The sequence below is a fragment of the Notamacropus eugenii genome, chromosome 5, assembly GCF_028372415.1.
Source record: "Notamacropus eugenii isolate mMacEug1 chromosome 5, mMacEug1.pri_v2, whole genome shotgun sequence".
NCBI lineage: Eukaryota > Metazoa > Chordata > Mammalia > Diprotodontia > Macropodidae > Notamacropus > Notamacropus eugenii.
In genome coordinates this window covers 280,369,111-280,395,219 of record NC_092876.1, presented here as the reverse complement: position 1 = coordinate 280,395,219, position 26,109 = coordinate 280,369,111, and the positions used below count along the sequence as shown (strand labels likewise).

General features: G+C 41.7%; 1 protein-coding gene and 1 long non-coding RNA gene across 4 annotated transcripts in view; one reads left to right on the top strand and one right to left on the bottom strand.

The window, feature by feature from the left end:
- Nucleotides 1-13,471: 13,471 nt before the first annotated feature.
- Nucleotides 13,472-19,356, bottom strand: LOC140506181 (uncharacterized). Of its 2 annotated transcripts, XR_011967804.1 has the most exons (5): nucleotides 19,198-19,356; nucleotides 16,784-17,018; nucleotides 16,197-16,285; nucleotides 14,771-15,014; nucleotides 13,472-13,980 (listed from the first exon to the last, which is right to left on the bottom strand). It is a non-coding gene; the product is annotated as an uncharacterized lncRNA (long non-coding RNA). The 2 variants fall into 2 exon arrangements; XR_011967805.1 differs by lacking the exon at nucleotides 14,771-15,014.
- KMT2A (lysine methyltransferase 2A) overlaps nucleotides 18,252-26,109 on the top strand; it is an 82,251-nt gene continuing 74,393 nt past the window's right edge. Inside the window, exons 1-2 of one of the 2 annotated variants that reach the window (XM_072613034.1) lie at nucleotides 18,252-18,779; nucleotides 20,750-20,848. In XM_072613034.1, coding sequence (XP_072469135.1) covers nucleotides 18,267-18,779; nucleotides 20,750-20,848 — 612 coding nt within the window. In that variant the 5' untranslated portion in view covers nucleotides 18,252-18,266. The remainder of the gene's footprint in view (nucleotides 18,780-20,749; nucleotides 20,849-26,109) is intronic. The other variant, XM_072613035.1, reaches the window with a different exon arrangement.

Sequence of the window (26,109 nt, the reverse complement as noted above, 5' to 3'; positions counted from 1 at the left end):
TGTACCCTTGATTTGTTTGCTCACTTGTGCCAGGTGCTGGACACCACATCTTGACATTTCTAAGGAATAAGAGTGATTTTGAATCAAAAAAGACCTGAGCTTTGTCCTTAAGGGCAAAGGGAAATTTCTCAGAGATATCCAGCCATAGGACAGACACTTTGATCACAACACTCACCTGTCTCCCATCTGCTTTGTAAACCCTTTGAGTCCTGGCATTTGGTTATTTTCCTTTTTAAGCTGTCATTTATATAGTGCTTTAAGATTTACAAAGTGCTTTATGTCTCATTTGACCCTGATAATAACCCTTAATGTATATACTACAGGTCGTATCTCCATTTTACTGATGAAGAAATTGATGTCCAAAAGATCAGGTGACTTATCCATGGTCATTGTAATTCGCAAAAAGGGTCCTTTTGTTCTGATTGATTGTTTCTGCCCCAACCATGAAATCCAAATTGGAAAGTCATCCAGAAGCACCTAAAACAAGGCCCCAGGCCTTCCAATAAAACCTGGCTCTCTTCAATATCTCAGAGCTACCATAATGCATGGACAAACCCAGGTGTTCCACTGAGGGAACTGGTGAATGCCTAGTATATGATACTACAAGTCCTGGGGGTAGCTTCATGCTGGAGGCTCTCTGATGACATCTTTGGTTTTATCAGTTTCCTAACTCTTCTTGTCCTGCTTTAGAGGTGTCTGCTGATGCCCTAGTTTGTCAGGTGAGTACTGGCCTTATTTTGCAGATAACAGCTACTACTGCAGTGTATGTGGAAGAAAGCAGAGGGGGATTGTGCCACCCAAGCTGCCTTCTATTCACAAACTTTCCTTTCTAGTTACTCAGCCCTATATCTATGGATAAGATGTATATAGCCTTCTCAGAAGTATGCTGAATAAAAGGCCTTATTTCTTTCAACATTGACCAACTTGTCTAATTCTCCTGTGAAGACCCTTAAAGTCTCAGCAAAGGTCTACCTAAACCATGCCTACCTAAATCATATGTGAGAGGTAGGATTTTAAACCCTGGTCTCACCTGATTTCAAAGAGAGGAGTCTTTCTACTATACCAACTTGCCTCTTCTCAAGCAGAATAGCAATAATTTGGAGTCTTCGTTTGAACCACTGCCCCCCCCACACACACACCCACACATACACACAAACACCTTACTCTACATTTTTTTGTTCAGAACCACTCATCCAAGTGGACTTGAAGCCAAATGTTAGTTTCAGTTCTCACTACAAAATGCAAGAGCCATTAGCCTGATATAGATTTCACAGACTGAATCAGAAGAGTTAGAAGAAACACTGGAATGTGGGACTGAACCCCTGGCTTGTTAATCTAATCATACTTGGTTGTTGCATTGATAAGTTGTTGAGGCGCAGGAAGGGTCTTTATATTTTTAATAGGAAATCTATCTAGATTCTAATGCATATATAGGATACTTTAGTTCAATGTCATGAGAAACAACTGATATTTCATTTTATGATGTTTTAATATTTATGACAATTTATATCACAACATTTTCCATTGTGTTTTTTGGTGGGGCTTAAATAAAGGAGTACCCATTAATAAAGAAAATACATCTGAATGAAAATGACATTGAGGAGTTGGAAGGTAGTTTGGGCCACCTTTGATTTTAAACATCCCATTAACAGCCAGGCTCATTTGGCTTACTGATGTACCTTTATCTGCCTTTTCTGGATAAATCACCCATATCAGAAATTCAGAAATCCTGACTTGTGGGGTATATTAAGAAGTGCAATTACTCATCTGGGCTTCTCCTCTCACCTCAGAAAGAGACAGAGTACAAGTATTGTGCAGTGGGTCATTGTCTTTCCACTTTGGGCATGTATCAAAGATAGTGCGTATTCATGTCTAGAAATAGTCAAACCCTGTGTTAGAGCACAACGCCATCACCATTCTGTGGGTGGTATCAGTACAGAACCCTCATTTAACTGACTATGCAAAAGATTATTAATTTCGAAGTTTGCTGAGTCCTTCACATTTGACATGTAGGAAAAAAATCACTAAATGATCATCAAAATTCAAGTGACCTTGTATATATTCCTCAAAGAAACTCTTCATTCTTCCACCACTGATATTCTCCTATCCATAAATTTATAGTTTAGGATCTTTTTGTACTTAGAACTGACAACACCTAAGAAGGTATATCCCAAACAAAATCTTGTCCACCTGATTCAGGAACAAGCTCCTGGAGTTAAGACTTAAAAGCCTTGTTTATAATTAATTCTGACTTCTCACCATTCTACCCTGGCCATGACCTTAATCCTCACCTGGATTTTCTATTCTATAAGGAAGATTTTTTTTTTCTTTCTCAGATCAAACATACTTGAACCAGATTACCTTAAGTGGAAATGTTGGTGTCGTCGGTTTTAGAACATTTAGTTAGATTATGAATCTAACACTGTGCCTCTTCCATGGCATGTACTTAATAAATTCTGAATTATTGAATGTGGCCCCAGAGATGGAACAGCAGCACCTCTCATCTCAATCAGAAAAAACAAGACTTTATCTTTTTTTATTATTCTTTTGCTCCCTGCAATAAAATGCTTCTAACATTTAGAGCTATTCAAAAAAAAATCGAATGGGTTGCCTTGGCAGATATTGACTTACCCATCACTAGAAATGGTTTAAATAACCAAAACTGCTGTAGAGGGATTCCAGCATAAGGTTGGAGGTTGAACTAGTTAAAGCTTAAGGTAGTTTCAAACTACAATTCTTTGAAATATTGTAAAGGGTTCCTTTCCCTCCCTCCCTCTCTCCTCCCCTCCCCCTCCTTCCTCTCTCTCTCTCTCTCTCTCTCTCTCTCTCTCTCCCTCTCTTCCCCCTCTTTCCTTCTTCTCTCCCCCTATCTCTAGGAATTTCTCTCTCTTTTTCACTAAATTGTAGGCAGACCAAATGTTCTGTACTCCAAAGAGCTTACAGTATTCACATATTATATGCAGAAATAATTGGAAAAGGTGATCAGCTGGTAAAGGTTTTTCCATCATCCCTTCATCTCCCAAATATTTCTCAATATGAAATTCTTGTTTTCTACCTCTGCTTGTTCTTCTATTATTATTATCTCAGAAGTAATTTGATCCTAGTTTCCTTTGTCCCAGAAGTAAGTGTTTTATAAAGAATAGTGGTGAATGAAGATAGTTATGTAATAGTGTTCCTCTTCTCCAAGATCTGCAGAAGGGTGATAGCATATTTTGACAGTGATGTATTTGAACATGTGCCAAAAGTTAAGAAGATTGAATTTTAAAGCATAATAGGATTATAATCATATTAGGCAAGAGATTTTTAAACTTTTCCTCTTTCAGCATTTCATGTTTTTTGTGCCCCTTGCATTAAGAGGGCAAAAAAGGCCAGAATTTCACCTTTTCCTTCTTTCCATGTAGTTATTAGAGCAACTCTAATATCAGGATCTCAAGTGGATTTGTGATCTCACTGGTGTGGGATCTTCCTGCAGTGATACATATTGAAATCCATCGATGTCTGTCCAGTGTGGAACTCTTGTTTATCTTCCCATAATTTCATCACAGAGAGTTCCCTCAACATTCTCAGGGTTTTCCTGGAGTCCTTGTGACCTTCTGAAGACACCAGTGCAACTCCGGAGCCATTCACTGATTGATTATCCCTAATTCTCACTATCAGTTCAGTCCATCTTTTTCAATTATGTCTTTGATGACATTTATCCCCCGTTCTTCTTGTTCCTTCTTATGTCTTCCCACACGCACTTGTGCATTAATCTGGAGGGAGGGAGGATGGCAATCCCCAGTTATAAGAATGTTGCCATAGGAACTCTTATGGAGGAAAAAGATACTTAAGTTAACCTCATTTTGTAACTTTGAGTCCAAAATGAGGCTCTCGAAATCACTCATATTTTCTGTATTGCCTCCTGTTTTCCTGGCTTTACTTCTACATTCAGAACTGGTCCTATACAAAATTGTAAAGTTAATGAAATTTGGCTCCAGTGTCCTCTTCTTCACCTTTCCTTTGTTTCTGTTGCTTGCTGTTTCCTCCTAGCAGGTTCTAAAAAACCATCCTTCCTATCCAAGAACCCTTTCCCCTACAATGCCTTGATCTCCACTAAGAGGAGAAAGTGGCTGATAAAGTAATTCACACTAAGGTGTTAGTTGCTGATAGGCATAATGCCTATCCCCTTTCCCCTCTCAGGGATATTTGCATTTTAACTCTTACTTGGAGAGTTCTGACTGCGGGAAAGTTTCCTTCTAATCCTTTCACTGAGGCAGCTGCTTGTCTCTCCTGTATGAAACTGAACTGTCCCTGCCTATAATCTTTGTCTGAGATGTTTTTGTGACTGAGAACTCTAGAACAGTCCCAAAGCTGAAACCATTGTCTTTCTCTAAGCACATCCTTCATCCCAATTATGTTTACAGCATCGTAGACTTGGAGGTGCAAGGGTCATCTTGTCCAACCCTGCCCCACCCCACCCCACCCCCATTTTGCAGATGAGGAAACTGAGGCCCAAAGAATCTATTTCATTTTATCCCAAATCATTCAGGTAATATGTGGCAGAGCTGGGATGTCAACCCATGTCCCCCTCCTACAAATCCAGTGATCTTTTTTGGAGGGGCAGGGGGTCTAGCACACCTGCATCCTTATAGGTTTCCAGGTTCACAACCTTGACTTTTCACTGTTCTATGGAGTTAACCTTAGCTTTTTCAATATTACTCATCCCATCCTCCCCATATTCATTCAAACGATGTCTTGTGACTTCTGCCTCCACAATTTCTCTCACATTCTCCCCGTTTCTCCACTTCATACAGTCACAACCACTAACCAAGCTCTCATCCCCTTTTGCCTGGATTTCTAAGATAAAATTCTGATTAGTTTCACTGTCTCCAGTCTTTCTCACCCTCTCCTACCTATCGTCTACCTCTGTGGTGTCAAACTCAAGTAGAATGGATCCTTGCAGGCTGCATATTGACTTAGAAAACAACAAATTTACAAGTCATTCCCCAGTTGATAAATGGTCAAAGAATATGAACAGGAAGTTTTCAGAGGAAGAAATTAAAGATATCTATAGTCATATGAAAAAATGCTCTAAATCGCTACTGATTAGAGAGCTGAATCAAAACAACTGTGAGGTACCACATCACACCTATCAGATTGACTAACGTGACAGAACAGGAAGGTGATAAATGATGGAGAGGAACACTAATTCATTGTTGGTGGAGCTGTGCGCTAATCCAACCATTCTGGAGGGCAGTTTGGAACTCTGCCCAAAGGGCAACAAAATTATGCATACCCTTTGACCCAGTAATACTGCTTCTAGGACTGTATCCCCAAGAGATCGTAAAAATGGGAAAGGGTCCCACATGTACAAAAATATAGCAGCTGTCTTTGTGGTGACCAAAAACTGTAAATCAAGGGGATGCCCATCAACTGGGGAATGGCTGAACAAGTTGTGGTATATGAATGTAATGGAATACTATTGTGCTATAAGAAATGATGAACAGGAAGACTTCAGGGAGGCCTGGAAAGACTTATATGATCTGATACTGAGCAAAAGGAGCAGAACAGGAGAACTTTGTGCACAGCAACGACCATAGTGTGCGAGAGTTTTTTCCGGTAGACTTGGAATGTCATTGCAATGCAAGGATTTAAAAAAATTCCCAGTGGTCTTTTAAGGCAAAATGCTTTCTGCATCCAGAGAAAGAACTATGGAATTCAATCGCAGAATGTAGCAGATCATTTTCTTTTGTATTACGTTTTGGTTTGTTATATGATTTCTCCCATTCATTTTAATTCTTCCATACAGCATGACTATGGTGAAAATGTATTTAATAGGAGTGTATGTGTAGAACCTATATAAAATTGTATGCCATCTCGGGGAGGGAGGGGGAAGATGGGGGGAGAGAAGGGAAAAAAATCTAATTTATATGGTAGTGATTGTAGAACACTGAAAATAAATTAAATTTAAAAAAGAAAAGAAAAGAACAAATTAACATTATCAGTGTTTCATTGTATTTTTTATGTATTTTTAAACATTTTCCAATTCCATTTTAATCTGGTTCAGGCACTCAGGAGTATAGGAGGCCGCCTGGGTGCTATGAGCTAGACACCTCAGCTCCCCCCAATTGCTAAATGGATATTTTTAAAGCACAGGTGTGACCATATCACTTCCCTTTTCCAGAGCCTCTCCATCTCCTTTAGAATCAAACACAAAACTCCTCAGATTGACATCATCGAAAGTCCTTCACTCTCTACCTCCTCTCATCTTTCCAGATTGATTTCAGATTATATTTCTTTTTACATCCTATACTCTAGTCAAATTGGTCTACTTGCTCCCCAGTCACCACTCCACATCTCCCCTCCAAGTCATTTCTACGGGCTGCCTATTGCCCTCTGCCTGCTAATCACTGCCTCCTGGAGTCCTTAACTCTTCTTGGCTCAAAAACCTGTTCTATAGGTAACAAAAAACCTATTCTTTTTTCTCTCTGGACGCTGTGACTCCTTTGTAAATGTGTTTGGTTTTCATATTTAAATGTTTCCCTTGGTTTCTAGGTCTGGGTGTGACCTCCGGCAAACCTCTTTTGATCTCCGCAGTTACAAGGACTCTCCCCTCCTCATCCAAACTACTTTGTGCTTGATCTGTACACATTTTGCATCTACTTGTCTACGTATACATCATTTCCGCTTTTCCTTCAAATGCCCTCCAAAAAACTGTAAATTTCTTGAGGTCAGGAATGGCTTTGTTTTTATGTCTCCATTGGCCAATCCAGTGGTTAGCACATAGTAGATTCCTTTAAAAAAAATTATGTTGAGTTGAATTATCAGTTCCTTTCAATCTGACTTCTGACCCCACCATTTGACTGTAACAGTTTGCTCCAAAGTTATCATTGACTTCTTAACTGTCAAATCCAATGGTCTTTTTTGGTCTTCATTTTACTTGGCCCCTCTATAGCTTTTGATACTGTTTACCACCTCCTTCTCCTTCTAGCAGATAAACATATCTCTTGATTTTTGTAATAATGCTCCCTCTCAGTTCTCCTACCTATATGACTGCTCCTTCTCAATATCTTTTGCTGAATCCTCATCTGTCTTTCAACTCCTGATGGTTGGTGTCCTTCAAGGTGCACCTGTCCTGAGGCTCTGTCTTGAGGCTCTGTCTTGAGCTCTCTTTTCTCTCTGTTCTTTGTCTCCGAAGGCTATATCGTAGGCCCTCTTCTCTCTCTAAACTTTCTCTCTTGGTAATTTCATTAGCTTCCAGGGGTTCAACTATCATCTCTACACAGATGATGTCCAAATGTATGTCTAATTCTAATCGCTCTCCTGCAGTCCAGTCATGCGTCCAAACTGCCTGTTGAATATCCTCACCTGTATGTCCTGTAGATGTCTCAAACTCATATATACAAATGAAGCTCACTCATTACTTTTCCCTCTAAGCCCAGTCATCCTTCAAAATTCCCCATTTTTGATGAAGGCACTAGCATCCTTCCATTCTGCCACATGGGAGTTATTAAGACACAAAAGGAAACATTTCTAGTAAGGAAAAAAATGGCAGTTGGTTGAAGAAACCAACCAAATAAACGAGGAATTATCCAAGAAACTTAGGTTTTTAAAATAAATTTTATTGGTATATTTTGTTTTGTTCTAACATAATTTCCTATATACATCTCTGTTTTTACCTTCTCAGAGATCCATCCCTTGTAACAAAGAAAAAAAAAGAGGAGGAAAAAATCAGTTCAGCAAAATTAACCAACATATTGAAAATTTTTGACATTATATTCAGAATTCCACACTTCCCACTCCCATCTTCTACCCTTCTACCTACCACTGATAAGAATGAAGAATGTGTCTTCTCTTACAGAGGTAAGGGGCCAAACTTGGTCATTATAATTTCACAGCACTCAGTCAAATTGTTTTGTGATTCTTCTTACCATTAACACAGTTGTAGTTATTGGGTATGTTATTTTTCTGGTTCTATTCATTTTACTTTCCAACAATTCAAACCCATCTTCCCAAGCATTTCTCTATTCATTTCTTGTAGTACAGTAATATTCCCTTATATTGTATACCACAGCTTGCTCAGCCATTCCTTAATTCATAGGCATCAACTTTGTCTTCAGTGCTTTGCTACTACCAAAAAATTACCAATTACTTAACCCTAACTGCCTCATCCTGGGTCATTTCCAGTCATCTTGATGAATATCTAGGCACTGGATTCAGATGTCTCTGGAGGAGAAGTGAGGCTGGTGACCTGCACAGCCTTCCCTCACTCAAAACAAAGTCAAGTGCAAGTCATGTCATCATTTCTCTGATGGCATGGTCTTCTTTGGCAACGAAGGACGAACACACACACCAGTTACAAATATTTCGGTATGTATGGGGCTTTTATTTTTGTCATCTACCTTTTTGGGGGATAGCTCTGTGGCACAGTGGATATTGTACCAGCGGACTCTGGAGGATCCGAGTTAAAATCCAACCTCAAACACTTACTAGCTGTATGACCCTGGGCAAATCACTTAACCTCTATTTGCTTCAGTTTTCTTATCTGTATAATGGAAATAATAACAGCACCTACCTCCCAGGTTGTTGTAAAGATCAAATGAGATAATACTTATAACGTACTTAGCACAGAGCCTGGCACATAGTAAGTGTTATACAAATGTTAGCTATTATTGTTGTTGTTGTTACATCTAGTAGGGTACTCTATGGATCAAAAAACAAATTTAGATTTTTAAAAGATGTGTACAAAATGTGGAATCAAGGGTAGGTAACACAGTATGAATAAAGACCATGGCACATTCCTATAAAAATAATGCTAAAAGTTCGAGAGTTCAGAGTGATCGGTGGGCTGTCCAGGCAGCCAAAGTCAATAGAAGGACTTTGTTTGTTTGTTTGTTTGTTTTTAAAGCTGTGTGATGGGAAAGAAACAGATTGCAGAAAGTACAGGGTCAGTGTCCAGGTAGATGGAAAGATGATTACTGATAACTAAAAGAAGGAGAACTTATTCAGTTTTCTTTTTGCTTCTATTTTCAATGTTGAGAATGGCTGTGACATGGTATGACAGAATAAAAATGGCTAATAGGGAGTTGATACTTTAGATAAGTCAGGAAATAGTCAGAAAATATCCAGTTGCCTATGAGGAATTCAAACCACTCAGCCCAGATGAGCCACACCATTGGCTACAAAAAGGACCAGAAGAGATCACTGATGCTTGAAAGATCATAGAAAAAGTGAGAAGTGCCACAGGCCTTAAGAACAGAGAATTTCTTAAGATTTTTTCTGAGGATAAAATAATTATTTTTTTTAAAAGATTTTTTTTTGAGAAATGGAAGAGAACAGACTCTGTAAACTATAGCAACTAGATTGCTTTAATTCCCAGGAGAAATTCTAAAATACATTATATTATTAAAGATATGATTGTTTAACAGCTAAAATCCCACCTTCTGCATGAACCCTTTTCCTATCTCCCTAATGTTAGTGCCTTCCCTGGGGGATTATCTCCAGTTTATCCTTGTGTATATGTGTGTAGTTGTTTGCATGTCATTTTATCTCATTAGAAGGTGAGTTCCTTTTGAACAGGGACTGTTTTTGTCTTTTTTTATATCCCCAGAAATTAGCAATGTTCCTGGCGCGTAGTAGGCCCTTAATAAATATGTGCTGATTTAACTTGAACATTTAGCCAAGGAAGCAGTGACAGCAAAGAGCCAGGACAGGCCATACCAGATTCATCTTTTTCTTTTCTCTTCTTTTCTTTTCTTTCTTTCTTTTTATTTTGATAGACTATTAGATCAGTGGAATGCGATACAATTTTTCTAGGTGTTAGTAGATCAATTGATAAGGTTATTCATACATACTATTCTCGTGGCAACAGTGGACTGGACAGTAATACAATTAATTGGAATTGGAACTGGCTGAATACTTAGACAATCCTTGTTATTAAAGGTTCAATGTCAGATTGTCTAAAGTTCTCTAGGGGAGTGTTCCAGAGATCTGTTCTTGGCTTTGTGCTGTTCAATGCTTATTGTTTTTGTTTTAGAAATGACTTTTAAAAAGGCAGAAATGATATCCCCATCAAATTTGATGATGACACAGAGGTTGGAGGGATAGCTTCGCACTGGATGACAGAATCAGGATCCACTCCCCCTCGCCCCCCCAAAAAAGATAAAACCCTTGACAGGCTAAAGCACTGGACTGAACCTAACAAAATAAAATTCAGTATGGATAAATGTAAAGTCCTACACTTGGATTCAATAGTAACTTCATAAGTACAAGATGGAATGAGGCATGGTTGGACAGCAACAGCAATTTGTCTGAAAAACAGCTGGACTACAAGTTCAATATGAGTAAGCAAAGTGCATTGTTAGCCAAAAAAGCTAATGGGATTTTGTGCTAGATGAAAGGAGGCATAGCTTCAAGGGACTGTTCTGCCCTGCTCAGACCACATCTGGAATATTGTGTTCTGTTCTGGATGCAACATTTAAGGAGATCAAGCATCAAACAAACCGAGATGGGGAAGGTACCTGAGTTCATGTCACATAATGAGAGTCTGAAGGAACTGAAAATGTTTGGTTTGCATGGAGGAACGTGATAACTGTAATCAAGTTTGGAAAGATCACCACATGGAAGAGGGATTGGATCTGCTCACTTGAACCTCAGAGGGCAAAACCAATGGAGGGAAATTGTAAAGAGACAAATTTAGGTTCACTCTCAGGAAAAATTTCCCAATAATTAGAGTTAAGTAAGAGTGGAAAGAGATACCTCAGGAGTTGATGAAGTCTTTCTTGTTTAAAGTTTTAAAGCAGATCTTTGGGTGTGTTATATACAGTAAGAATTCCTTTCTGGATGTTGGACTAAATGACAATTAAGATCCCTTCCAACTCTCAAACTTTGTGATTCTGTGGTCCACAGCCTTGGAGTTTTTCTTGACTCTTCCTTCTTCCTCACCGCTATTGAAACAGTTGCGGTCTTGTCTACTCTAACTCCACAGGAAATTTTCAATCCATACCTTTCTCTCCCCTCGCTTAGTCAATTAGACTTTGTTGCCTCCCATCTGGATAAAACGTCTTCTTCATGGTCTTCAATCTCTCCCCTTTCCAAACCATCCTCTACAGAGCTGCCAAATGAATATCCTGAAGGCACAAATCAGATCCCATCATTCTCCTGCTCAAAAATTTTCAGTGGCTCCCCATGCCTCTTGGAAACTCCCAACTACCTTTCTAGATATTTTATATTACTCCCATTCATATAATCTATCTTATAACCAAGATGTTCTACTAGTTGTTCCCCAAATACTACAGACTGTGTGCTTGACTACTCTTTTCTCATCTCTATAGCTTTCTTCATGGCTCAGGTCAGGGACAAAGCCTTCTCAATCATCATTGCTGGTCATTACTGTTTTCTCCCTTTTCAAATGAGCTTGTATTTATTTCTCTGTGTACATGCATTGACTTCATAGAATGTAAGCTCTTTTAGGGTGGAGACTTACTTTTCTTTCTTTGTATAGCTGATGTCTAGCATAGTGTGTTGTACGTTGTAGGTATTTAATGTTGAATTGTATTGTACTTCAGTAGGTGTCAACTTCTTTATGCAGACAGGACACAAAAAAACCGATCCATTGATAGCTTTTGTTTTCACATAATTTTGATTTCCAAATATATCCTTCCCTTCTACCCTGCCTACTAAGCCATTCCCTGTAATGAATACTTTTTAAAAAAGAAAAAAGGCAGTTCAGCAAAACTAAATACATTGGCTATATCTGACAGTTATAAAATATCCCGCATCCATAGTGCCTTACCTTTGAAAAGAAAATGGAGAGATTCTACCATTCTTCTGAAGAGCTTGGTTTTTTTAGGCAGCATCAGTGAAGTCCTGCCAAGCCAAAGAGACTTCATGTGTATAGGGTTCCCTGTTTTTTGACATTTGAGAGCCAGTTCAGAGAGACTTATCACTGAGTTGTTAGTAGAATGATGGATTTTTAACCATAATAACTCTTGAAGTTCATCTACTAAGTTGTTGATTAGTTGGAAGCCACATTGATGAAAGAAGTACATAAAAATGACAAAATCATATATTTGTGAAGTATTAAAGAATTATAAATGGAGATCTAAGGCTCAGAGAGCCACTAGGTGGGATGGTCATATAACAAGAATAAGGGATAACAGATAACCCAAGCGCTGTGCTGGGATCCATGAAATAAAGAGCCAGAGGAACCTCAGCTCATTGGCTGGATACTTTCTGGAGGGTTTATGCAAGACAAGTACGTGCATTGTACCAAACAAGGAAATATAGAAGGGTTGTCATGTATATTGGAGAAGAGAGCATGTACATTAATTAAATTGGAATTTCGAATATTACCCTAAGGTTTTCACAGAAGCCCTGGTATGCCACTGCCAATGGAATAAAACAGACATGACTGTCACCTACCAGAGAACATCCTGCCTCCCAGGAAAAAGATAATTGGCCATTAATTTAAAACGTATATTTCAGAAGGGCAGCAAAGAAACTAAAAGGGAACAAGGTTGGTCAAGAGAGCCCATGGACTAGAAAGGATTCAAGTTTTCATCTACTATTTTAATGGATCTCTTACTTGGGGGACACATAAGTGGTGAGCTGCCTAGAGTGAGATAAATCAATTCGATTCAATAAGTGTTCATTATTTATGTTCCAGGCATAAAAGACAGTAGCTGCTTTCAAGGAGCTTATAGCTGGATATCATTTAGGGTACCATGAATGCTCAGTAAAAAGGTGGATTATAATTAAGAAAAATAGTTGTTCATTTTCCTAGGTTCTATCTGCCAGAACTGCTAAAGTTACAAATGAACATTTCTTGTTCAAAACTACAAAATTTGGCCTCTGTTTGACACTATATTCCTGGGCCCAGATTACCCTAGCATTTATGATGTAATAGTAGGTTCATAGTATTTAAAGTTAGGGAACTGGGAAGTAATCTAGTCCAACCCCCTAATTCAACATATGAATAAACTTGGATCCAGTGATTTGCCCAAGATCATATTGGTAGTAAATATCAGAGCAAAAATTCTAAGTTTCTTTCTCTGAGTCAATATAATATAGCATATAACTCACTGCATTTGGTATCAGAGAATCTGAGTTCAAATCCAGCTCTGCTATCTATTACATGTGGTATATCCTTTAACTGTCTGTACCTCAGTTTACTTATAAGTACACTGAGGGGATTGGACTAAGTGACCTCTTAGGTTCTCTTTTCTATCTATCATCCTGTGAGTTCAAACCTCATAACTCTTTCCTCTATGTCATGTTCCTTTAATCTATGAAAATGCAGCTACAAGGAGGGGAAAAGTGAACTCTTGTTTTCTTTATATATTTTGGACTAAATTTCCTGTAAAAAAAAAACTGTAAAATTAAACTGTCAATAATCTTTACTCATCAGTTTTTTCACTTTTAAAAAGATTACTTTTGACCGTTAACATCATTTAAAAAGGAGAAAAATAATTTTAAAAGTTTTAATGAAAATAAGGCAGCACAGCACATAAAATCCACAAGCTCTTTAAATAAATCAACCTATATCTTGAGTACGGGGACCAATATTTGAGTCAAACAGAGTCTAATACAGAACATTGAATTCAGTTCTTTTACACATCTAGGAATCTTTGATATTCTTTGACTGATGCTTCAGCCCATCCTGTGTGACCCTTGTCAATATCTCCTAGAAATCCTCCACTGGGTAGAGTAGCCCATTGAATGTGCTGGGGGCCTTCCTCTTTATCTTTTGACATTTCATTGATACCAGTGGGGCTGTCTATCGTTCTCCCTGGCTTTCTTCACATGACTGGCCCGACTTCTTTCCAGTCATAATTTCTCAAATGACAACCTTTATGCCATTTCTCTTGCACAACTGTTCATTTATAATGTGTTTTGGGCCTACTCACATCTACCATGAGCTCTGTTGCCCTTTGGGTGACCTTCAACTTTAGTTCTTCAGAGACTATATAATATTTCATGTCTTGTAGTCCTCTAATGGCACTGGAAGAAAATAATTGTGAAAGGTAAGTATTTACCGTTAAGGAGCAATTGCATTTAAATAGGGTAGGGACTAGACTTATGATTTCAGTGGTATAGGTAACTCCTTCTATCAGCCCCTTCTCAGCAATTCATTGTCTTACAATGTTGCCTGGAGCAGCCCAAGGCTGCACAGCCAATATATGTTTGAAGCAAGACTTGAACCCTGGTCTTCCAGGCCTGGAGGCCAGTTAACTATTCACTAAGCCATCATACTTACTTAAATACCACCTGTCTTTAAATAGCTTGGATTAGATTTTTCTACCGGGCCCTCCCCAAACTTTATTTATTGGTTCATTATTGATCATTTCATTTATGTGGGCAGCTAGGTAGTGCAGTGGATAGAGCACCAGTGCAGGAGTCAGGAGGACCTGAGTTCAAATCTCACCTCAGACACTTGACACTCACTAGCTGTGTAATCTTGGGCAAGTCACTTAAGCCCAATTGCCTCATCCTGGGTCATCTCCAGTCATCCTGAGGAGTATGGCTCTGGAGGAGAAGTGAGGCTGGTGACCTGCACAGCCCTCCCTCACTGAAAACAAAGTCAAGTGCAAGTCATGTCATCATTTCTCTGATGGCATGATCTTCTTCGCAATGAAGGACAAATACATTTCATTTATGTCTTTGTGCCCTGAGGGCCTGGCATATAGAAGGTCATTAACCAATGTCTGTTGAATAAATGAGTGAATGCACCTAACCCATCCCAATAAACTGTGTGCTTTGTTGACAGATTTGCAAAACTTCTTAGTCAAACCTGCAGCTTCTTTTTAGTTTGGAAATAGCAATCTGTGGGCCCAGAGTAGTTGGAAGGCACAAGTAGGATCTCCTGTATGTTGTCTTTGTGATAAATAGTCACTTATGGAATCTTTAGCTGCATTCCTTGGGGATCCTCCTGTCCAGTAATTCTAAGTAGCTCTCTGCTCACTGCTGGTCAAGTCCTCCCTTGGGTAAACCCCAACAACCTAGCCAATCTTCTTTTCCTTGGTCCATATAAAATGCTTGCACATGAAATTTGGAAATGAAGGAAAAATGGTTACTTCAACAAAGTTGTACATGAAATTTTGAGAAATGCGTCCTCTGGAGGAAGGACACAAAAGTTTGTTGGTAGGATAAAATATTTTCAGAGGGTGGGTGGAATTTTCTCCAGTAATAAGAGATTTGTTTGTATAAATGGTTGAATTTCTTTACTAGTAGAGTCCTATTTTTTTGCCTCCACTCATTCCACATGTATTTATTTAATCATCTACTATATTCTAGGCACTATGAATACAAGGAAAAACAAAACATTCCTTGCTCTCAAGGAGCTAACATTCTATTGGAAGAAAACAACAGGTACAATGCTAAGTAAATCCATGCAAAGTAAGTACAAAGTATTGGGGAACAGGAGGAAACTAGACCTTGCAGGTTGTACCAGGCAGGAAAGGCTAGAGACTAATGACAAGGTATATTGTCACTAATTTGATGACATTTATCAACCAGAATACTGTCGATTCAATGTGGAATTGTATTGGCCACAGCACCTCAGGCAGGGTGCTAAAGTATCTCCAAAGGCAATGAAGGGGTCCTGGATGAAATGTGGGGCTCGGTTTTTAAATTTAAAAAGTTGTTCATTTTTCTCTCTCACTCCCAGTCCCCTTCTTGAAGGGGATAAATCTGTCATTTGGGAGAAGTTAGTAGCAGGAAGAAAATGCACACTATAGAATCTTTTATGAGTAAGTAGGGCACAGGATCCTCTTCCTTAGGAATCTTTAACAAAAAGGGTGTCTAGACTCAGGAGCACTCCTTTTGGAGACCAATGGTTGAACTCAGTGACTTCTCAAAAGCTCCTCCAATCAGAAGCATAAATCTAGGGACTCAACGCTGGATCTGCAAAGCTGTACTTTGGCATACCCTACCTTTTTTCGTGAGGTATTTCTCCACCCTTACCCCTATACGTCAGTTTTCCCACCTGATCAAACGAGAATGTGGCTAGGAGGGCTCTAGAGAATCTAGAGGTTCTACGAAAATGATACTTTCTTCCCCAAGGGACAGCTGGCGTTTGAAGAAATCCTGGAGAGACTGTTATATAAAACCAGCCACTCAGTCTCCTGCCCATTACCTCTGCAAACCGTTATGCATATTAAAAAGAGAGCGAGATGAAAAGGGGGAAGATACAAGCGCAAAAAAAAAAAAAAGGATACATTAACAAATCAGGATGCTTGAGGGGATCCACGTGGTCACCAATCTGTAACTGATCAGGGCGGCTACATTGAAGCAAAACATCCAGAGCCTGAAATATATTGCAATAGATGAACCACCCACAATAGAGTATCCATATCCCTTCCAGAATCGTGAAACTGCTGATCTGTGCCCCCATCTACCATGACACCCATCCTCACTATCTTTATAAACCGTTTGAAGCAACAAAAGTACATGTGTGTGCGCGCTGGCTTGCTTGCTTTGCAAACCTATCTGGGCCCCATCCCGCCCCATTGGAAAGACTATCGATCTGGGTGGGAGGTGGGGAAGCCAGAGCTCGACTATGTCTCTTCCAAGTCATTTGCTTTGCACAAGCGTCGAGCTAGAGGAACGAGTAACGACATAGTTTTTTCAGCACCAGAAGGCCGTGGACCTTCTCTGAAGGCTTGTGGTGCTTTAGGCAGGCTTACACCTTCCTAGGGACCTGGGCGGATACCTGATCGTCCTCCGCCTTCGGCAAGCTTAACCCTAGCACTCTCTTCCTGTCCCCCTCCCTCATCTCCATTTCTCCCCAGGCTGGGTGCTGTACCAGTGCACTGGAGACTTGGAAAGCTGCGTGACCTTCTAGCGAACTCCCACTTCTGCTAGGGGGTGGGTGCATCCAGAGGGTTTGCTTGCAGTTTGCAGTGCCTTATATCGATCCCCCAGGCTTAGTATACTCTTGCTTGTTTAGTACTACCCATCTCCCTTCCTCCAGAGCTTTCCAAGCCCTGAAGGCTCCTAACGCCTAGCTGAAAGCGTCAGCTCCTCGAGATCCACTCCTCCTGCTGCAATAAAATAACAGTGCATGCTCAACCCCGGTCTTAACCCTTCTACCACCCTTCCAATCCCCCACCCCCAATCCAGTCCAACGCTCTGGGCAGAGGAGCCATCGCTGGCGGGCCACGGGATCTTAAAGCCCAACGCTCTCCTCCTCCCCCTCTCTTAATAAGAAACGTGAACGCAACGCCCCCCCCCCGCCCCCCTTGCCTTCCCTCCCTTGAATACATTAGGGTCTGCTTTGCATGCACCAGCAGGCGAGGAACGGAGGAAGAAGGGGCGGGGGAGGTTCGCCCGCCTCTTCCCCTCTTTGCCCCGTTAGAAACCCCGTTTCGTTATAATCTGACTTGTGCAGAGCATGCTATGTCCATCGCGCCCAGCTTGGAAGGGCAACCTAGCGCTAATCCCAATGAGGGCGCTAGGAGAGCGAAGGAGCTTTCCCCAGGCCCGGGGGGCTGGTGGAGTTGGCGGGCGGGGGCGGGAGAATTGTTCCACTTTGTCTATGCATTTAGGTGAGAGCTCTGGCTCTGAAATGGGAGGGGCTCTTTTCCTTAATGCGTTTCATTTTAGGGAGCCTTTCCTGCTTTGCATATATTAAAACCGCAAATACTGTTTTGCATGCAATATTTTGGGGGGCTCTCCGACACTACTTGTGGAAATTAGGGTAACCTAACAGGCGCTAAAAAGGATGAAGAAGATTGCTCTCTCTTCCCCGCCCCAGCAGCCGCGTTATACTGGAAGCAGCTCTCCCGGGCGGTTCGAGTCCCTTTTCATCCCGGGAACCTGTATAATCAACTTCCTCAGCTTCAGGGGCTGGAGGCGGCCCGATTCCCTCCGCCTAATCCCTCCCTCTCCACCTCCGCCCCCTCCTCCTTTCCCCGCTCCAGCTCCACTTGAGGCTCTTCCCCTCCCTCTTCCTCTGCCTCCCCCTCCTCCCAAGCCCTACCGCTCCCGGAGGGCGGGGCATTCCGTTATTCAGGTTGCGGGGCTAGCGAGCGGGCAGGAGGGCGAAGCCCCGGACCCTGTATGCTACAAAAGCACATGGGTTTAGGGTTGGGTGGACAGAGCCCTTTATGCAGGTTGCGGGGCTCTCCGGTGGGGCCCGGTGCTCTGCATAGCGGCCGGCGGGGTGCTGGCGGGCAAGCAGCGAGGCTCGGGTTATGCAGGTTCCGGGGCTCCCCGCCCCCCCTCAGCCTCCCCGCCCCACTGTGTTGTCGCCTCTCCCTCTCGCTGCTTCACTTCACGGGGCGAACATGGCGCACAGCTGTCGGTGGCGCTTCCCCGCCCGGCCCGGGACCACCGGGGGCGGCGGCGGCGGGGGGCGCCGGGGCCTAGGGGGAGCCCCGCGGCAACGCGTCCCGGCCCTGCTGCTTCCCCCGGCGCCCCCGGTCGGCGGCGGGGGCCCCGGGGCGCCCCCCTCCCCCTCGGCCGTGGCGGCGGCCGCGGCGGCGGCGGGAAGCAGCGGGGCCGGGGCTCCGGGGGGAGCGGCCTCCGCCGCCTCCTCCTCCTCCGTCTCCTCCGCCTCCTCCGCCGCCGCCGCCGCCGCCTCCTCCTCCTCCTCCTCCACAGCCGCTTCTGCAGCCCAGTCGTCGTCGTCTGCTTCGTCTGCGTCTTCGTCGTTGTCCTCAGCCTCCTCGGGGCCGGCCCTGCTCCGGGTGGGCCCCGGCTTCGACGCGGCGCTGCAAGTCTCGGCCGCCATCGGCACCAATCTGCGCCGGTTCCGGGCCGTGTTCGGGGAGAGCGGCGGGGGAGGCGGCAGCGGAGAGGTAAGGGGGCGGGGGAGCCCCCGGCGCGGGGTCCCGACCCTCTGCGGAGCCCCCAGACCCACCCTCCCTCTCGAGTACCTAGCATCCCGGGCAGGGGACCACCCCGAGCCGGGGCCGGCGCCCTCCCCATCCTGGGACCCCGTCCCCTCCCGTGCGAGGACAGACCCCTCGCCCCGGGCTTAGCTCCTGCCCGGCCGAGGGCAGACATTATCCATGACGACCCTTTTCCCCCCAAAAAGAGGGAAAAAAGGAACAGTGGTGGGCACAGACCTCCCCTGCCCCCTCGGGTTTCCCATCCCGGCTGATCCCCTCCTCCCTTTGACCAGATTACCTCATCCTAGTAAGATTCCTCCCTCCTCCCATCCTAGAGACCTGATCCCGCCACATCCCCGCCTCCCTCTCCGGGCAGATGTTTTACTCCTGGGGCAGTTTCCCTCTCGAGGCAGGCCTTCCGGGGAGCTGCGTGTCAGCCCCTCACCCTTGGGGGCAGATGCTAGCCCGGCGCCCCCAGCTCCCGTTCCTGCCCCTCCCTTCTTTTTCGTCGACCAAGAGATCTCACCCCATTCCCCCTGCAGAACCCTGTCTTCCCAACCGCTCCACGTGAAATAGCCTTCCTTTCCTCCCCTATTGCCCCCTCCCCCCGCACCCTCCGAAGAGAAGGCAGCGCAGACACCCATCCAGAGAGGCAGAGAACCCTATTTCAACAGCTCCCTTCCCTGACTCTAGAGAAAAGGATTAGTGCATGTAGGGAGAGCCCAGAAGACAGCCGAGTGGCGTGTCACCCCCCAGCCCCGCAGGTTTTCCCTCCAGCTCTGGGGAAGGGGGCCCTGAGAGGGGAGGTGGGAGGGGGGCACTCAGCATCCTCCTCCCGGGGGAAGCAGCTGCTCTCCTACCCCACCCACTGCGTCTGGGAGCACGCAGTCTCCAACCCTGGCTCCCTTCCGCCCTCTGCTTCTTTTTTCAGTCGTTTGATTATTGATCCATTTCTTTCCAGGCCAATCCTAAGGTTTGGGAAGAGTGGGAGAAGCCAGGTTGGGGGTGAGCAGGTCAGATAAAGGGACAGCTTTCCTTCCACATGGGCTGGTGATTGCTGGTGGTGGGGGACGAGACAGACCCTGCCGGGAGGAGAATGAGGGTCTTGTTGGGGTGCAGTGCTGTCCTCGCCCTTTTGCCCACCCGTTAGTGTTGGGGTGAGAATCTCAGCCGAGGGGGCTGCTGATGCGCCCTTGTAACTGACTGGAGAAAGTTGCCCGGGGACGGGAAGTGCAGCCCGGGTCCAGCCAGTGGCATTGCTGCATTGGTTTTCCATTGGATAGAGAGGGAGAGCGTTGATTCCCAGGGACGGGGATGGGGATGGGGTGGGGGGGCAGGGAGGAGGAAGAGCAGCTGCTAGGAGTTGAGGGGAAGGGGGGGTGAAGGGGCTACCGCTGTGTAGTGCACTTGATTGAAACAGAAAGGGAAAGATAACCAGCCGTTTCCTGCGTGCTCTGCCGTTGGTGCACACAGAATATCCTCGGCAAAGCCCCCTTGTTCCCTATTGTACCCTGCACCCCTTTAGATGTACTCAGAGTCCCTGGGAAGAAGGGGGGGAGGAGATGAGGGAACCAGGCCCCTCCTTTGCAAGAAGGAGCTGGCATTTTTCAGTTGTTAGTCTTCCTGCCTCTCTCTCTCTCTCTCTCTTTCTTTCTTTCTTTTCTTTTTTTTTTTTTTTTTGGAGCGTTTCTAAGGCAGCCTGGTCAGGAGACTGACAACAACCCGCCTTTTGACAGAGCAAGGAGGACATGATGGGGGCGTGTTTCTTGCTATGTAGCTAGCTGCAGCCTCCCTTTTCCCTGACTGTCTTCTCTATCTCCACCTCCTTTTTACCAGCCTTCAGAAGGCAACTGCAGTCATCAGGATTGTTTGAGACTATTTGTTGGTTGTTGTAGATTATTATTATTTTTTGAAAGGCCAATTCTGTATTTTTTAAGCTAACAACACAGATCCCATGTAGTTGGAGAACCAAAGGCCTCATACATGACAAAAAGACTGAACCGTTCAGGTTACTTGCATGGAGTTGGTGCTTAAATGTGAGTTGATTTTGCTTTTTTAAAAAAGATACAGCAGCAAAAAAATAGACTTTTAATTTATCTGCTTATTTTCAGAACTGAGATTTGCCTGATAATATCAATTTTAGCTCCATGTATATTGCAGTATAATAGAGAAGCTTTTAAAGGCAGCTAGTTAGTCTACTTAAAGGGTGTCATAAGAAACATTTTCTTCTTGTCTGGCATGCTTATGTTTTGTGTTTAAGGGCTAACTGCATCACCAAATGTTCATATTTCAAAGGTTGTTAAATACTATGTAGTTAAATACTATAGCAGTCAATCACAGTTTTTCCATTAACTGGTTAGAAAGATATCTACCTGTATTCAGGAACCTAATGTTTGTGCATCACATTAATTTACTTGTTTTCCTGTGACAAACTTGAAAGTTTTAAACAGATGCCAACAACTTCTTACCCATTAACATTATAAATTAATATTTTATTTTAATTAGCAGTAGTTTCAAGAGTAAAGTTGATTAAGAAACAGCAGTGGGGCTTTTTGAGCAGGAGGGTTCCCCCCCACTTAAAACTTCTGCCTTAACATTAATAGCTACTATAAGTGAAGATAAGTGACCTGTTCTCTTAAGTATTACTTTTCAGTGTCTTCACTGAACTGAATGACTTTTCCCTCTGGTCATCTTTTAAATGGAAGTAAACTAACTTTGTATTTATAAGATTTGATAAGTATGAGATCATGGCAGTTCTACCCTCTAAAACTTCATTTCTCTGTAAAGAAAATTTTGGAACATTTTTGCAAGTCAATCATAAAGTATGGCTTTCTGTTCAGTATTCAACTTAGCTTACATGTTTTTCAACATTTCGAGAAAATAGGTATTGAGTTCTGTCACAGTCTCTCTTGGATTCACTAGGAATGGGTGATAATAAACCAAGAACATTCTGGAATGTTTAGCTTTTCAAAAAGATCTGAATTTGTATTCTGTCTTTTTTTTTTTTTGCTTTAAGTGACTGATGTAAAATCCTATCCTGTATAATTAAAATTATTAAATTAATAGTTCCAATAGTGTGCCTGTTGGAGCCTTCAAAAAACTTACCTGCTTTTACTCCTCTTCATGGAAAGGAGGTCTGTCCTTCACCATTACAGTTCTCTTGCCTTTTCCTGTTTTGATTAGGAAATGCCTGGGTAACACCTCATATTGACAAGTAAGAATTCTTGATAATAAAATTATTGATAAATGTGTTAATTTCTTTGGCTTTTTAAGAATAGATATCTCTGGGCTCCTATTGTATCATTTCCACTCAAGTACCAGAAGTTAAGGTTATGGATTAAATAGTAATAAGAAATTTCAGAAGTCTTTTTTTTTATATTGCAGCCTGCCCCCTCTCCCCATCTCCAATCCTATTTCATAATACATTACTTTTCTAAAGATCTTCTCATTAGAACTTAATGCTCCAATATCTGGCCTTTGAAATGCCAGTAAATGAAGAACAATACAGTATCTTCTGTCGGGTTAATGGTTTTGCATTTTGTCCTTTGTTGTTCATTCATCATTCATTACTTAGTTTTTGGTTTTTTTATTGGACATGTAGCCTTTTTTGAAACTGAAGGTTTATATTTCTACTTTAAGATTTTGCTTTGGGATTTGGTACTATGACCCATAGAACTTTCACAGCCTCTGATTTTACATCTTTGGTATAGGATACAGTAACTAGAATTCAAATGATTTGATATTTAGCATTAAAGCTGATGGCTTCAGCTTCAAGGCCATTAATGGCTTGGATAGTAACGATAATGAAAGACATCTTGGTTTATAGTCATTATGGTACAGAAGAAAGAGCACTTGACAGAAACTCAGGAAACCTGTGTTCTAGTCCTGAATTTATCACTAAGGAGATATGTGACTTTGGACAAGTCACTTAACCTCTGAGAGCCTGAATTTCCTCATCTATAAAGTGAAGAGATGGGATTAGGTAAGGTCTTTGATCATTTCCACTTTTAAAATTATAAATTCTATTGATAATGCTGGCTGTGGGTTGGATAAACTTTTGGTGGACTGATGAATCCAATGTTGTTATCTGTGGCTGCATGACATGACTATAACTTATGATTTTAAATATGTAATTTAAACTGTTGGAATGCCATTCTAAGTTTACAGTGCATAGAACCTTTCCAGCAAATTATAACTATAAAATACAACCTTATGCCTTTTTGTGATAGGTGAATTTAGTGGGGTTACTTTCATTTGTAATCTAGAATATGGGATGCATAAATGTATTATATTTTTCATGTAAGCAATTACTTGCTATTGCTTTAAAATTTTCTAAGCCTATCAGTTGTTATCCTTCCTAGCCTAATAAAATGATAAAGAAGTAAAAATTTTATGCTGATTACAACATATGGCAATATTTAACTGGATATACATTAAAACTGAATTGCAACTCTTTTAAAGTGGTGTGTGTGTGTGTTTTCAATGTAGTGGCAAGTTAGCTGGTGTAGAACAGGTGAAGGCTTTTGCATTTTGAGTTAGTGTTAAAAAAGATCCAATAGGATAAAGGTGGATAAAAACTGTTGGATGATTTGTTTTGAAGCCTCAGGAGGTGCACACGTTAGGAGAGTAGCTTTCTTACTGTTAGCCAAACCTAAGTACTGATGACACAGAGAACACAAAGATAATAGGAATAAAGGAAAGAAAATCGGACACCCCAAGTTCAATATGAACTCTGTCACTAACTCTCTTCATTAGTCACCTAATCTTTCAGTGCCTCAGTACCTCTATCTGCAAAATGTGTGGGGATTAACTTAGATGATCTACAGGGTCATTTCCATGAAATTCTGTTATTTCTTCTTTACCCGTAAATTTTGGTCACATTTTATTTTCCTTTTCTAAGTTATCTAGAAAGTTAGCGTCAGGGGTAGTAGCTGCTTGGTGGTTCAGTTTGTTGGTTTAGTCCACTATAGTTATTAAAAAAAATTTCTGTCGTAGGATTTTCATTAGTTTTTTTTGGCACTGGGGGAATTTATTCTAACTCTGGTTTTGTGAAGGAACTGAGATCTATAAAGGTTAAGTGACTTGTTCAAAATGATCCATCACAGTGTCAGAGCTAAGACTCAGGTCTCAACTGTCCAACCAGTGTTCTTTTCACTGTACCACACTGTCTTGAGCATGAGATTATATTTTATGGACAAAATAATGAGTGACATTTTTTAGAAAAGCTTCCTTTCTGACATATGCACTGCAAATTTGACTAATTCCATTTGTAAGAAAAAAAATCAAATTATAAATGACAGTCATAGGAATCAATAGGCACCCAAGCATTGTCTGTGTTCAGAAGCCTTCCGGTTAGGCTAAGGTTTGTTTTCATGTTTTTAATGCTGGGGATTCCTGTCTGCCCAACAAGGAAGCTATTTTGCTCTGAGTGGAATGTTCAAGAGTGTACAGACTCCTAAAAAGTTAAAAGAAAAATTCAGTATACCAATATATCTGTAAACCTAAACTGAGAATACTGACTTTGCAAAGAAATAATAGTTTTAATATGCTATGAAAGGAAGCTCTTCATCTGGATTGCACTCATCATCAGAAATATTTGGCTTCTTGGGCCTCTTACAAATCCCTAGGATTTTTTCTGATCTAACTTTCTGAACAAGTGAACCAGATCATGACACTTCTGTGCCACTTTCTTCCACTTTAACAATAGCTTAACCCCAGCCAATTCAATTCAGCAAGCATTCATTACATATCTACTATCTGGTAGGCCCTAGGGAATAAAAACCAGTCTGCTCTTAAGGAGCCTACATTGTTTAGTCCTGTAGGAACCCATCATCTTTAGTGGTGTGATGTGATTTGGAGATGAAGAGAGAAATAGTCACATCTTTGCTTCCCCCCCATCTTTTCAGTCCCTCAGGCTGTACTGCTGAGCATCTGTACGGACTCCATACCAACTACTTTCCTTACCCTGTGGCTAGAAGGGATGGCAGTAATGCTAGTCACTTGCTTTAAGGCATAACAGACCAAACTACTTTGCTCTCTTTCGGAGACTTACTGGCATATTAATTGTAGGTCTCTTAATTAAGATCTGTTTGCCTCTGCCCACATTTCAGTGATATTGGCATAGCTCACCTTTCTAGTATTTAACTCAGTTCTTCCAGTCAGGGCTTTCCTCAGCTTGTTTATTTTCCTTTTTCAAGGATGGAGATCATATTGGCTAGTGTATTGAAATTTGGAGAATTTATGTCAAGATTGATAAGGTTTTTCAGTGTTTTATCATTTTAACAGATTAAGGAAAGTTAAATTACTGATGTGTTGACATTTTATTCAGGTACTTAATCCTTTATGCCGGACATATTAGAATAGTAGATGTGTTTGGGTCATGGTCCACAACATGATTGTTGGGTTTTTATCAGTTTGGCTTTAAGAAGATTTGACCAATAAATCTTGTCCTGGAATAGTTGATAGTGGTTTTTGTGATTTTTAAGGATATGTAGTTTGGGGAAAGAGAAAAAAATAAATAGCCAATAGTAAAAGTTAAACTTGCAGTTTAAATTAATCTAAAGCATTAGGAATGTTGGAAATGGTTTCTCTCTAAAGCCTTAGATCTGGACAGTATTGGGCTGGCTTTGTAATTTTGTTTCTGAATGTTAGAAAAGAGAAGCAAATGTTTCATTTGGCACAGAGTATTTCATTTAAACATATATCATGTTAGTGCTAGAAATCTAGTATGTTATGCCCTTTCAGAAAGCTGTAGCATTCTGGAGAGGAAATTGTCTTTCATTTAGAGAGAAAAAAATTTAAATCCTTCACCTGCACCTATATGGTTTCATTGATCAGGTCAATATAAGGCAGGCAGACAATGGATTTCTTTTTTGTTGTCATTTCATTAGTTGTGAAGAAGGCCTGAAAGAAGGAAGTACAGGATCTTTTATTGCATGTGTTAAAGCTGGAGGTCAGAGCTGTTGTACCTGAGTGGGTGGTTTTATGGCCTAATTCTCTAATTGCCTGCATTTATGACACTCAGTGCTGTTGGCCCTGTTGCTGAGGTAGATTATGTTGGGAATAAGGAGAGAAAAGGGGTCCCTTTGTCACTCTTCTCATTTTTACCCTCAATCAAGTCTCTTAAGCAGACCTTGGGGAAATATCTAGACACTTGGGACTGAATGAACAACATCCTATAAAATAGTCCTTTATGTTTTTAAGAAGAATGTGCTGCTTTTCTTGACCCATCCAAAGAAATCCATACCACGACTATTAAATATTTTAAAGATCTTTGGTACCTTGTCAGGTTACAAAC